The 14966-nt window shown below is 39.2% G+C and overlaps 2 protein-coding genes across 2 annotated transcripts in view; both read right to left on the reverse strand.

Moving 5' to 3' along the window:
* Positions 1-1405: 1405 nt before the first annotated feature.
* Positions 1406-6684, reverse strand: LOC117299502 (protein catecholamines up-like). Its single transcript, XM_033783046.1, has 4 exons — positions 6398-6684; positions 4245-4409; positions 3245-3482; positions 1406-2033 (listed from the first exon to the last, which is right to left on the reverse strand). The coding sequence occupies exons 1-4, from the start codon at positions 6503-6505 to the stop codon at positions 1990-1992; spliced, it is 555 nt and encodes a 184-aa protein (XP_033638937.1). The 5' UTR covers positions 6506-6684; the 3' UTR covers positions 1406-1989.
* A 4173-nt stretch (positions 6685-10857) lies between these two features.
* The window catches only part of LOC117299248 (MAM and LDL-receptor class A domain-containing protein 2-like), a 37790-nt gene continuing 33681 nt past the window's right edge, over positions 10858-14966 (reverse strand). The window contains exons 35-39 of the mRNA XM_033782724.1: positions 14740-14895; positions 13770-13811; positions 12815-12929; positions 11759-11831; positions 10858-11013 (exon numbers count right to left, since the gene is read on the reverse strand). Of these exons, the coding sequence (XP_033638615.1) occupies positions 10927-11013; positions 11759-11831; positions 12815-12929; positions 13770-13811; positions 14740-14895 (473 nt within the window). The 3' untranslated portion in view covers positions 10858-10926. The remainder of the gene's footprint in view (positions 11014-11758; positions 11832-12814; positions 12930-13769; positions 13812-14739; positions 14896-14966) is intronic.

Raw genomic sequence — 14966 nt, forward strand, 5'->3', positions numbered from 1 at the left:
GACCGGGAATAAAGTATGTGTGTTTTGCTAAAAAGGATTGTTTACGTTTTGTAAATGGAACCCACTGTTTGTATAAATCTGATATAATTGTACTTACCATAAAACCATGGATGGATCGGGTATAAAAACTAACCTATACAAATTTCATTTCAAAAGGTTGGTAGCGTTTTTGAGAAGAATAATCTGCATTTGGAATACAATTTGAGAAACATTGCGAGCCTACTGTCAGTAACGCTTCTCGTATTCAAATTTTGGGGCATATTCTTTGATACATTTTTACGTGACCGCGTTACCGTTTTGAAGTGATTCTCAAAATGTGTTTAAAGACAGTGGATACTATTGGTAAATGTCAAAGACCAGTCTCCTCACTTGGTGTATCTCAACATATGCATAAAATAACAAACCTGTGAAAATTTGAGCTCAATCGGTCGAAGACGTTGCGAGATAATAATGAAAGAAAATACCCTTGTCACACGAAGTTGGGTGCTTTCTGATGCTTGATTTCGAGTTGAAAATTACTTCTTTCTCGAAAACTAAGTCACTTAAGAGGGAGCCGTTTCTGACAATGTGTTCTACTATCAACCTCTCCCTATTACTCGTAATCAAGAAAGGTTTTATGATGATAATTATTTTGAGTAATTACCAATAGTGTCCACTGCCTTTAACTATAAAAAGCTGATGTAGGCTTCTATCCAAAACTTTGCATTGTCTAAAAAATGTGATTATTAAACGTATAACAATTCCCTTTAAGCACATTTTTAAATAATCTGTATTTTCTTCTCGGAAAGATTCAGTGGGCGTGTAGCTAAATATAAACCTTTAATAGGAGACTTTCCAACGCTAGGCGGCAGCAGACATACGTAGTTCTGAACATGCGCATAATTCTGAGAACAATGGATTTACCCGGTAAGTCTGCTGCCCTCTATCGTCCCAGAAAGTCTCCCATTCCCTTTGCACCCTTGCAAGTGCAACGTCACAGCCCGAGTTGTTGCTAACCCAGGTTGGAAAACTATGGGAAGCCATACAGGCAAAATCAGAAACAGGTCGCTACTGTTTGTAACAATGTCACACACAAATATTCAAACATTGTGTTGATAACAGGCAGATGAGAAAAAAATGCGAAAATGAAATTTATGATTAAGTGATCTGTGAAGCTTTGGATGATGATACTTCAATTCAATGGGAGACTTTCTGGGACGATAGAGGGCAGCAGACTTACCGGGTAAATCCATTGTTCTCAGAATTATGCGCATGTTCAGAACTACGTAAACAATGGAAATTTACCCGGTATGTCTGCTGCCGCCTAGCGTTGGAAAGTCTCCTATTACATTAAAATACTTGTTGTCAAAACGGACAACACTGTTCAAAAAAGGGAAACGTCAAAAGTCACACCACGGTTGGTAAATTTGTTCATTTATTTCAAAACGGGTGTTGGTTCAGAAAAATTAAAAGAGAAATAAAAGACCATTACATTATCTATAACACTGCTTATAAACGAATGGAAACGGTTTAAAGGAAAGGTACAAATAACAAATCGTTCTATCAGAATGTTCACAGGCAGACGTAGGTTATAAATATAGCTTTAAATTATTTTGCTTGCAAAAAATAGTTAATGGTCTGACGTTTCGACCCTAGCAGAGTCTTTCTAAAAAACTTAGCAACAGCTAATTCTACTTTCTCAATTAATTTGATCGTAACTTTGGCACTCGCAACTTCTCACTATTTGCATAATTAAAAAAATGTTAAACAAAACATTAGTGAATCAGAAAGAAATTATGAAATTTTGTAAGAAATGCTGATTTTCCGTAAAGAATATTGGTGTTTATGACATATTGGAATAACGTATAATTGCAGTATTATAACGCAATCTACACATAAATGAAAATAACAACATCAGTCATGCCTCCATGATTTGAAAGTTTCAACAGAGGGCTCTCTTGATGTAAATAACACAGCCAGCGTCGTCGTTTTGGGTTGAATCTCTTTTTTTTATTGTGGGTTTTCGTGGTGTGGGAAGGGCCTGTGTGGTCCACCTGTGAAAAAGCAAGACAATTACTTTTAGGTAAAAGAGTTTTGACACTATGTTTGTGTAAGTAAATGGCATAGAGATATTTGAACAACAGTTATAGGTTTTCCTGGCTCTCAACATCATGCACACAGTAACAATTAAACCTGTGAAATTGATTGTGGTCGTCGAAGTTGCGAGACAATAAAGGATGAATTTTTTTTAAACACCCTTGTCACACGAAATGTTGTGCTTTCAGATGCTTGATTTCGAGACCACAAAATCAAATATTTTAGTGAGAAATAACTTCGTTCTCGAAAACAAAGTTACTTCAGGGAGAGCCGCTTCTCACAATGTTGTATACTATCGACATCACTTCATTGATCGCTAACAAGTATGTAAGTTTTTATGTTTACAATCATTTTGAGCATACCAATAATATCCTGCAGTGTGCTAAGTGATTCGACTCACCAAATTAGCAATCAATGGTCATTTAATCAGATTGTTCAATTTTATTAGGCTGTAAGACTAATTCAGTTTCGTAAAGGCTAGCAGTAAGAGCTTATCAATCATTCAATTTCATTAAGTGTAATAGCTGGCAGAAATTCAACTTAAAAAGAACGACCGAAGAAAGAAACGGCAATGACTGAGAAACGATACTGAATAAAAAACGAAATAGTGTGAAACGAAAGTGAATGAATTGATAGCTTAATAAAAGAAACCCTTTTGAGTGCACATTCAAACCGGGGACCTATGACGAAAGAGAACAATTTTAGAGCCCACGGTTCGGGAAAAGTCCACAGTTGGAAAACGTGTACAAAACCAATGGGAGCTGTTGCAAAACAAAGTTTCGAGTAGTGGTAAAGGATGTGTTCGATTAACTTCCCTGTGTTGAACCCGCGGTGCTCACTCGGGTGAGCCCCTAATCAAACGATCACACCCGCCCTCTCGTGCTGACGTCATGCACCTCGGGCCAGCCCCAAGTGACCCAATCCACCAGCAGGTCACTTGGGGCTAACCCGGGTGAGCCCATGGTATGACGTCAGAGCTACTCGAACGTACCGGGGGCAGATGGGGGTCGACCAAGGGAAGCTAATCGAACGCATCCTTAAAAGATGGACAATCACTGATGCAGGCGTATACACAAGCTTGTGTGAGTTGCTTAAGGGTTGAATACATGAATTTGATGGCGTATTTTACAAATTTACTTTTGGGGGTGAAATTGGCGGGAAAACCTACCGATTGGCCAACCGTCATGGTGATCATCCCCGCCCTCTGGCCCGCTGTGGTGGCCGCCGTGATGGCCGCCATCATGGTGACCTCCATGGGGGCCGCCATGTTGGCCTCCATGATGTCCGCCACTATGTCCGCCACTATGGCCGCCAGGGTGGTGCCCTTGCTGGTCGTCATTGTCGTAGTCGGGGAACTCTGGCGCAGACGATTCATCTGGGTACACAACATCGCCCTCTTGTGGTTTCTGGTTATAACAAAAATGGTTTTGTGTGAATTTTAGTCAGCCTTGTACAGAACGTCATAAGCTTAAATAGCGCACTCTCTGTGGTTGAAGGAAGCGCTACTATTTGCTGAAAGTTGTGAATGGGCAGATGTTTCCAATGTTTGACCTTAGCGCTCGCGGCCGACACAAGGGGTCTATTAACAATATTTTTGTCTCAAGTTTTGTAAAGCATGACGCATAAAAATAAGATGTAACTATAAATAGATAACATCTTGCGGGTACAACATGCAAAGCTTATCTTTGACCATGTTTGCATCGCAAAAAGCAAAGTGTTGTAAAAGCAAAAATGAATAGTAAATTTATAATTGTCAAAGTTAGTCTTTAATCACGTTAGGCCAAATTGTTGCTTTACTATTGTTTATTTTAATCACTTCACATTATGTGTACATGTACGAGTGCATTGACTGCGAATCTCCGTACAAAATCAATGCGAGATCAAAGGTTCCTCTGGGACCATCCGGTCAGGCAGGTATACGAGCCTCAAGAGTGTGACGTCAGGTTGTCAGGCTTGGATGTGCAGTCTAACAGTGAACTGCCACAACATATCAATTTCATCTTAGAAAAAGTAATCAATGGGATACTTTGGAACGCTAGGTGGCAGCAGACTTACCAGAATGTCCATTGTTTACACAGTTCCCATCATGCGCACATTACCGAGAACAATGGATTTACCTGGTAAGTCTGCTGCCACCTAGCGTCCCAAACGTATCACATATAACTTACTGGTCCATAGAGGCAAGCGGGTTGAGCCAAGAGCACCCACAGGGCCACCCCACTGACGGCCAGCGCGAGCAACACCCCCAATACGGTCAGGATGACGGCACACTTGCGACTGCAGCACCCGGTACGTTTCACCTCGACCACGGTGATTGTTGTTTCGTCTTCCAGCTGTAAAAAAGAAAATGAATACCATCATCAAACTCGAAACTATTCTGTTGTGAAGTAGAGTGTGGTAGTTCACATCAAGGCCTTTAATGTGAGACTTTGGAACGCTAGGTGGCAGCAGACTTACCAGATTAATTTCCATTGTTTACGTAGTTCTGAGCATGCGCTCATTACCGAGAACGATGGGTTTTACCTGGTAAGTCTGCTGCCACCAAGCGTCCCAAAAGTCTCCTGTTCAGTTTGTTTAGATGATCTTCCCGACAAGGGAACTCGGCAAACTCCCACAAGGGGATATAAACACCAAGCTGGCAACAGCCAATCTCTCTATATACAAACATTGTAAAATCAAGAAATTGTGATTCAGTATAAACTAGACAATACCGATACTCTAGTCATTCAGGTTTAAAGACACTGGACACTATTGGTAATATTGTCAAAATCCAGTCTTCTCACTTGGTGTATATCAACATTATGCATAAAATAACAAACCTGTGAAAATTTGAGCTCGATTGGTCGTCGGAGTTGCGTGATAATAATGAAAGAAAAACACCCTTGTCACACGAAGTTGTGTGCTTTCAGATGCTTGATTTCAAGACCTCAAGTTCTAAACTCAAGGTATCGAAATAAAATTCGTGGAAAATTACTTCTTTCTCGAAAACTACGTCAGAGGGAGCCGTTTCTCACAATGTTTTATACTATCAACCTCTCCCCATTACTCGTTTAAAGCGAGGTTTTATGCTGATAATTGTTTTGAGTAATTACCAATAGTGTCCACTGCCTTTAATTAGCGGTTAGTATTGAATGGCTTCGAACCCGCAACCTTGTGATTACAAGTGTGCATTTTAACCATTTGACCACGGTGTAACCAACACTTAGTCTAGGCCTATTCTTTAACCCATATCATACAAAAATCGAGATTCTATTTAGAATTACATGCATCAAGAATGCATTGTTTCCCCAATCAGGGAGATTTAAAATGTGTTCGTCAGAACATGGACAGATTGGTTTATCTTCAGGGAACTTTCTGCAGAATCAATCAGGGAGAGGATAACTTTCCGTATGGCGCCACCACTTTTATTCACTCATTTTTACAAAATGGGATATCTTAATTGAGGTTAATTAGATACTATATTTATTTCATATCGAATGAAAGTGGTGGCGCCATACGGAAACTTTTATTTCTACCTTTAAGTCAAGAGTGGCTTTTACTTTAGCTTTGTTTTGGCAGTTCTGCAATAGACATAGGCCTATCGTCGACTACCGAAGCCATCGACCGCCTCTCCACGCATATAGTTGGTATTGTTTGCATTTATTGATTTATGATCAATAGTCAATGAAACACCTTTGTACACAACAATGCCATGACTGTTTCTGATACTACATCCTAATGGACTTTGAGCATGCATTGCTTTCCATACATTGTGGGTGATTTTTAGGTAGGGACTGAAGTGCCATGGGTGCACCCACAATGTTTTCAACAGGACAGATAAAGAAGAACATGGATCATGGGCAACACCTGGGGAAGCCCACAATGTCGCACTACTTAACAGTGTTGCTGCGTGTATGTATCTAGACTACTGTTAAACGTTCATGTGAGGTACTGGACACATTTGGCAATTGTCAAAGACCGGTATTCTCACTTGGTGTGTCTGTCAACATAATAACAAACCTGTGAATATTTTGACTGAATTGGTCATCGAACTTGCAAGAGATTATAAATGAAAGAAAAAAAAAACAATCTTGTTGCACAAAACGTGTGTGCTTATGCATGATAAAAGGCTTCATGCCTGAATTGTCTTTTAACATTTGAGTGAGAAATTACATCTTTCTCTTAAACTACGTTACTTTAGAGGAAGCCGTTTCTCACAAATGTTTTCAACCTCCCCATTGCTCGTTACTATACCAAGTAAGTTCTTATGCTAACAAATAGTGTCCAGTGACTTCAATGCTACAGATGGGCCTGTTAGAAACAAGTACAAAATGGAACTTACTGGTAACTCCACCATTGTGCTCTCGTCCAGCGGCCATGTCTTCTTCTGGTCTTTTAGGCCGTGCTTTTGACCGTCTGGGTCGGCGGCATATACTGCTAGCTGGACCATCGTGTCTCGGTCTAGTCTTCGTAGTACTTTCTGCTTAAAATTCCAAACGATTTTTGATTCTAGTACAACTCAAGTCCGGAATGTACGTGGAATTGTTTACCTGTACTATTGTTCGACCGGCTTACAAAATAAACACGTCGTATACGCGCAGTCACTGCCGATCCAGCCTACGTTATGTAACTCGGAGTAGAGTTAAAGAGGATGTTTTTTGTTGTCCGCGTTAAAATCAATTTATTGGAAAGTCGGTTGTCGGGCTCTGTGCAGGGAGTTAAAAATGCACTCCTTTTTATTTTGTGTGGCGTGTTGGCATTTAGCTTTCGAGATAGACTCTGCTTGGGTCGAAACGTCAGGCCACCCTTAACTGTTGTTATGCTTTTTCATACCATATCCTCTTAGTTGGTATTAAGCACTTTGCAAAAGCTTATTCTATTCCCCAATTAAGCGAGAATTGGTAATTAAACGTATTATCTGAAAAACTTAACCGAGTTATTGTCTGGTACAACTTCATACTCTCTGGAAAAGGACGAACTGTTTATGTTAAAAGTGAAGTTTACTTTGAGAAGTAAACCATGGGTTTTTAAAGTAAAGCCACAAGGCAAACTGAATCCATTCATAGTTAAATTGAATTTCCTGTCAACTTAAAACTACAGAACATCACGGAGATTGGACAAAGCCCTCAAAATAAAACACAAACTCTGCACACATATTTGTTCCAGAGTTGATCAAGAAATGGTTTCATTAAAATTAGAAAGCAGAATCAAATAAGACACAAAGTAAATAACAAATAAAGTATTATATTATTTAGTGTCAACCTAACACACCGATGTGTGTTAGCACTGTAAACTCGGCACTTTCCCGAGTTCTGCGAAATAAAATCACAGGCATATTTCTTGTCTACAATAAAGTTAGTATTAAAACACTGCAGCCCTGCGCTTTAACTGTCCGTCCTCAAACAAAAAGACAGCAACGCATTACAACTGTTATTTACTTTCCACATGTCACTTTGGACCAAAGGTTTGTAAACCTTGGTTTGACCGAGTCGATGACGTAAGCATCTTATTTGCATAATATATAATCATATTGATCAATATAAGTCCGTGCAACGCCGTGTCCATCGCCGGCCCTCTTGCGACGAAAACGGGCGGGGCCTTAAACGAACTCCATAGCTGTGAACCCCGCCAAAAATAAACTCCCACAGCATTTAGTGCATCTAAATATTAAAAAAAAATACACGAACAATACACTTAGAACTTTATAGAAGTCGCACAGCTTTCGGGAGTCCCAGGTCCCGAACTGTTCTCTCACCAAACTAGTGTAATTTTCCAAAACGTGCGAGTATTAAATTTCGAAAAAATGTCCCTGTATACCTCCCGGCAAATAACGTTTTTTTTTCCAGGGCCTATATCATCAAAAATATCCCAAGTCGGAGCCCCAGGTCCAATTTGGAATGTTTGTCTTTACACCATTGCTACATTTTGTCGGAGGTCCGGACCTACGACAAAATCTTACACTAGCGGAAGTTTTGACCAAGGACGTGGGCTACATCATCGTGTGAAAGGAACCCTTGTTTATTATTGAACGACGTCCTGGGTGAAAATGCCCATACAGCGCATGCTATTGTGGGTGCTATCTTGTCCAATCAAGGTGATCAGGATTACCAATTCGGCATATCACTCTCAGGTCGCACAAGGGTTGTTAGTTTTTTAACTTCAGTGGGAAAGCTCACAAAATCAGTCCCACCCAGTGATAACAAATAAACAATCCACGCTCGAAAATGTTGTAGCAAGGGACCATGGCTACATTTTGGCCGTGTGAAAAGGGCTCAAGTGTCCCCTTTCAAACGGAAATTTGGCCAACGGAAACTTTCCTCCATGGCCTACCTAACATGCAACCACCCCAGGGACTAAACGTTTCATTTTCGGGCTCGAATGAAGATTACTGTGCGCAATTTCACAAACCATCCCTAAGAACAGACACATCTTGCTTGGCTAAAACAAATTTACCAGCCAAAGTTAACAGTGTACCACTGGTTCCCTACTCATTTTTGTTTTGTTTCGTGAAGAACATTTGCGTAGAAGTAATTTTCTGCTCATATTAGCGACTTTGACTGGGCCGTGATGTGTCAACAAACTTTGCTAAAAACGGCAATAAAATGATGTCATTGTATTTAACGGTAACCTCTCCGACCCACGTCAATATTTGCGTTTGTGATCATGATAAGATTATTGTAATCGGTCGTTGGATAATCAGTTTCTCAGTTGAGTGTTTATTCTGAACACCATTTGAATTTCACAAAAGGTAATCTTGTTAAAGCCATTGGACACTTTCGGAACAGAAAAAAAAATTAAAGTTCACAGATTTAAAAATAACTTACAGTGTTTACAGATTGAAGGTAATGGTGAAAGACTTCTCTTGAAATATTATTCCATGAAATGCTTTACTTTTTGAGAAAACATTAAACCAACATCAATTCTCGATATCGAGAATTACGGATTTATTTTAAACACATTTAAACAAGGGTGGGTTTTCCCGTTATTTTCTCCCGACTCCGATGACCAATTGAGCCTAACTTTTCACAGGTTTTTTATTTTATATATAAGTTGTTATACACGAAGTGTGGGCCTTGGACAATACTGTTTACCGAAAGTGTCCGATGGCTTTAAATGTATCACTAAATCATTTAGAACCCGCGGGACAGTGGTAGCACAGGAACTTTAAAAGGTTGGTAAGGACAAACATTTCCCAAGACCACAGATTTACATAAAACTTAAACGGTCTAATGATCATGATCGTAGAAAACATCCCTTGATATAAGTTTTATCTGAAATGTCATATTTGATGAGAAATAAATAAAACTATTCCCCGGGAGTTAATCGCTCAGTGAGCGTTTTATTATTATTGGGTTTTTTCCCCTCTTAAATCCATGTCATGCAACAAGTGTAATCGTTTTTTCACTACTTTCGTGTGACCCAAAAGACCGATCGATCTCAAACTTCTACAGGTTTGTCAGTTTATGTATATATGGTGGCTTACATAAATGCTTACACTGAAATTTCATTTTTGAAATTGTACAACTTATGACTTCCATGTTTGCGTAGATATTTGGTCCTTGGGGAAAAATCTAATTACATTTTGTGTGACTTCCATATTTCACTCCAGAAATGTTAGTAATGTTTTACAGTGTACGGTACTTAACCATTTAAAAGTGCAAAATATAAACCTATTATAATTATTTATTATTGTATTATAATTGTTGTCGTTTCAAAATAAGCCTGTACTTAACTTTTTAAAGAAGGAAAAGTTAAAAGTCAAGTTTAAAGCTATGGTAGTTTGGTGCTTTGAGAAAAGCATATCAAAGCATATTTGTATTATTATTTATAAGGATAGGCCTGTACGTAACTTTTGAAGAAAGAACGAAATCTTTAGAAGGTAAACTTAAAGGCACTGGACACTATTGGTAATTGTCAAAAACCAGTGTCCTCACTTGGTGTATCTCAACATATGCATAAAATAACAAACCTGTGAAAATTTGAGCTCAATTGGTCATCGGAGTTGGGAGAAAATGATGAAAGAAAAAACACCCTTTTATTATTTTAGTGAGAAATAACCTCTATTACAAAATCTATGCTACTTCAGAGGGAGACGTTTCCCACAATGTTTTTATACTATCAACATCTCTCCACTACTCGTTACCAAGTCAGGTTGTTAAGTTAATATTTGTTTTGAGTAATTACCAAACGTGTACCTTCCCTTTAAGCTACCATCCTGGCTACTAACAAAATACTATAAAGAGGTAGAAATAAACAGATACAAATAAAAATTCAGCAAAGATCTCGATCACACATAACATTGCCCCCAAAACTACCAGCAAACATTAACAAAAATAGCAACACAGAAGAAGTAAAAAGCGCTGTGGTACCTCGTGTAGGAGCGTTATATAAATGTCTCTAGTTATTATTATTATTATTATTATTATTATTATTATTTATTATAAAAACAAAGCACCTTTAGAAGTAAAGTTTAGCTATCTCCAGAGCAGTAAAAATTACATTCTAGAATAAGTTCAAATAAAGTTTCCTTTTTTCAAATTGTATTACTCATGGTTTCCATGTTCATGGCCTGATATTCGGTGCTCAGGGGAAAAAGTAGCAACATTTCATCTAGGAAAAAGCCTGACCAACATGGTGTAGCCTTTAATGTAGGCTTTAAGGCTTAAATTTTGCATTTACGCACATTTTTCTGGAGCACTGCGCATTATAAATCCGTGTTATTATTATTGAACATTAGCAACTTATAAACAAAAACAAAACCAAAAACTTGGCCAAAACCAAGAAGCAAACATAGAAAAAAAAAAAAAAAAAAACAACAACTTCAAAGTGTTTTTTTTTTTTAGGGTAGTGCTTGATGAGTAGTTTTTTACCTCAGGCTGTCTCTTCTTTAAGATTGCTGAATCCCACCCCCTCGGGGGTGTACTGGATCTCACTGGGTGTGTCATTCTGTCCATCACCCTGTAAGACCAAATAACAAAGACAGTCAACTATGGTCTAACAGCGACATTAAGCCATAGGAACAAATCTCACTGGATGTGTCACCATTACCCTGTATGACCAAATAACAAAGACAGTCAACTAGGGTCAAACAGCGACATTAAGCCATAGGAACAAATCTCACTTGGTGTGTCACCATCACCCTGTATGACCAAGTAACAAAGACAGTCAACTAGGGTCAAACAGCGACATTAAGCCATAGGAACAAATCTCACTTGGTGTGTCACCATTACCCTGTATGACCAAATAACAAAGACAGTCAACTAGGGTCAAACAGCGACATTAAGCCATAGGAACAAATCTCACTTGGTGTGTCACCATCACCCTGTATGACCAAGTAACAAAGACAGTCAACTAGGGTCAAACAGCGACATTAAGCCATAGGAACAAATCTCACTGGGTGTGTCACCATCACCCTGTATGACCAAGTAACAAAGACAGTCAACTAGGGTCAAACAGCGACATTAAGCCATAGGAACAAATCTCACTTGGTGTGTCACCATCACCCTGTATGACCAAATAACAGAGACAGTCAACTAGGGTCAAATGCAGCATGAGCAAATACTTTTTACTTCATTATTTTTTTTCCCACAGGAAATTTTATTCAAACTTAAAACACAACTCCTCACTTTTCTGTTAACTTGAACAAAAATAATCAAAAAGTACAATTAATTCAGTAAATATTTCAAATTGGAACTGCACTTACCGGTAGGCCAGTGGATGGTCGCCCGCCGTAGTTTGGGTTGTCAAGTCCTGTTGAGACCACTGGAGAATCCAAGCTATTACAAAAATAAAAATCCAGTGGAACAAATTATAAAATGCCTGGCTAGAACGCAGCAAGGGGAAACTTAATGGGCCTAGTACATCCATCTCGGTGTATTTGCTAACATTTCTGAAGAGTTGATTGACATACCTCGATCCGTTACCGTGTTCTAAAAGGAAATGTATCAATTGCACAAAGGTTCTAAAGGAAAGATCAACAGATTCAGAACAAAAACTGAAGATTACTTTTTGTTAAATAGTTATTCAATAGTTATCCCGACGGTCCGCAGACTGATCACTGATATTCAGTGCCTCATGTTTATTCATTAGCCTATTGACACTCCAACAATAGTGACAACCCGGCCCAACTCATTAACTTTGCTGCTATTGGCCGCACATAGCCGTTCTGTCGGCAGACTGTCTGCACTCCTTGGCAACACAGACTTGCCGGAACTTGCCGGAATGGCTGCAGACTTTCTGGGGGGTGTCGTGGTCGAGTGGATAAGAGCACCGAACTCAAGCTCTGGTGCTTCTCTTCAGCAGAGTGTGGGTTCGAATCCCGGTCGTGACACTTGTGTCCCTGAGCAAGACACTTAACTATAATTGCTTCTCTCCACCCAGGGGTAAATGGCTACCTGTGAGTGTGAGGGCAGAGATGGTTCTTGTGATTGGTTTAGCCATGTAGCGCATATAATTGTCGCACAGGCTGTATACTCCCCAGGGAGCTGAGATGGTTTAAGGAATGATTTAAGGCCCAGTGACCAGGGGTAATAATGTCGGAAGCGCTTTGAGACACCCCGTGAAAAAGCGCTATATAAAAAACGTGTATTTTTTTTCTTTTTTTTTTCTTTTTCTGCAGAGGAACGGCTGGGGAATTTCGACAAGGCCCCTAATAGAAAATGCCAAGTCAGTGTTAGTTGTTACTTTAACATTCTTACAAACTTCAAGATAAATGAAGGCAAATAAAGCTGCAGCAATCAACAAAGTCAGGAACACTTACTCTTTCTTCGGTTGTCTGAATTTGACGAAGTACACTGCCACCGTGATGAGACCAATGGCGATGACGAGAATCAGGACGGTGAGACCAACAATCAAACCGATGCTGTTTCCTACATCTAGAAAGCGCAAATAAGGAAGAAGAAATAAAGAAATTTACATAATAATAATTTTTTAGAATAAGGGCATTGGCACACGAGGCAACTTTTGCAGGCAACTTGGAGGCAACCAACTGCAGTGCAAGCTACAAGACCACTTTGGTAGCACAGGGGTGGATTTCACAAAGGTAGTCCTAACTTAGGACTAGTCCTAGGCAATGCTAGGAGATAGGACCAGTCCTAAGTTAGGATGAGTTACTGGTCCTAACTTAGGACTATTCCTATCTCTTAGCATTGCCTAGGACTAGTCCTAAGTTAGGACTACCTTTGTGAAATCCACCCCTGGAGTCATTTTACAAACAATGTCTTACGATCCTCAAGAATAATTTGTGAACATTTAAATGTGAATGGATTGTCTTCTTGGAGATTGCCTGTAAATTGCCTCATGTGACATGGGCCTCAGGGTAGACTTGTGGAACAGTCGTTAAATGTCTGTCGCATTTCGGCTCTATTCCGAGTCTCCCCGCGATTCCCACGGTATTCTCACAAGACTGCTGGCCCAGCAGTTCGCGCGAGAGCAGTGATCTTGCGAGCACCGCCACAACTCGACTATCTCACCGTGGCAGACCATTAACGACTTGTCCACAAGTCTAGCCTCACGGAGGCATGGGTGGCTAGACCATAAAGCGCTTGCCTTTTACCCATGTTATAATACACTGGTTCTCTCCAATGCCACAAGGGTATGTATTTTATCCATCAAAATGATTGAAAAATCAAAATATGGTTTTTTTAAGGTTTTTTTTTAAGACTCTATTTCAGAAGTAATCAGGTGAAGATGCACAAAAGATAAAGATGACTTACTTGGCTCAAAGTTTTCCTCATCAGGATTTGTGGAATTTATAGCTGTAAAAACAAATTGTAAAAAGATGTTTAAATTATGTTTACAAAAGAAGCAAAGCTTGGTTTTACAGTCATTGTTGCTACCACTATTATTATATTAGAAAGATAAAATTTCCTCAATAATCTGGGCTACTACAACTTCCTTGAAATAAAGTAAAATGCACATCTTACTAGCCCGATGGGATACTTTATAGCAAGCTTAATCACTAGGCCTGCATATTTGTAAAATATTTTATAGTTAGCAGCCACAAAAGTGCTGAATCTCCCTGAAATAGCGTTGCTTATAATTGAATAAAAATTACTCACAATCAATCAATCAATCAACGTAATTTATAAAGCCCCAAATTAAACAATTGTTTTGGGGCGCTGAGGCAGAAAATGATCTGTTGGGCAATATCACGCTACCATCAGGCAATGCATTCTGGGAAAGAAACAAAATATCGCAGCAAGATCGAACACTGCTGGGAATGAGGTTGAGCAATTACCTATGATGTTTCCCTTTTTAAAGACACTATTGGTAATTGTCTAAGACCAGTCTTCTCGCTTGGTGATATCAACATATGCATAAAATAACAAACCTGTGAAAATCTTTACTCATTTGGTCGTCGAAGTTGCGAGATAAAAATGGAAAAAAAAACACCTTTGCCACACAAAGTTGTGTTTTTTCAGATGCTTGATTTGAGACCTCAAAATCTAATTCTGAGGTTTTGAAATCATATTCGTTGAAAATGTTGTCTTTGTCGAAAACTAGATTACTTCAGAGGGAGCCGTTTCTCACAATGTTTTATACTATCAACCTCTCCCCATTACTCGTTACCAAGTGAGGTTTTACGCTAATAATTATTTTGAGTAATTACCAATAGTAATTACCAATGATTCACAGTAGGTTTTAAATCCCTCCACAAATAAAAGAACTCTCATGAAAACTTACAACACACGAATCCATCTTGTCGTTCATCATAGACGTCTGTTGGGCAATCCACGACACCATCACAAAGCCATGTCTTGGGAATGCAGATTTTATCGGCCGGGCAGAGAACTTCATCGTATCCACAGGAACCACCGACGTCAATTGGCGGTCCAGCTTCTGCAAAAATACCAATGTTATAAAGACTTGTAAGTTGTATCATGTTGTATGGCTTCTGACTTTTGTGGACA

The sequence above is a fragment of the Asterias rubens genome, chromosome 14, assembly GCF_902459465.1.
Source record: "Asterias rubens chromosome 14, eAstRub1.3, whole genome shotgun sequence".
NCBI classification, from domain to species: Eukaryota; Metazoa; Echinodermata; class Asteroidea; order Forcipulatida; family Asteriidae; genus Asterias; species Asterias rubens.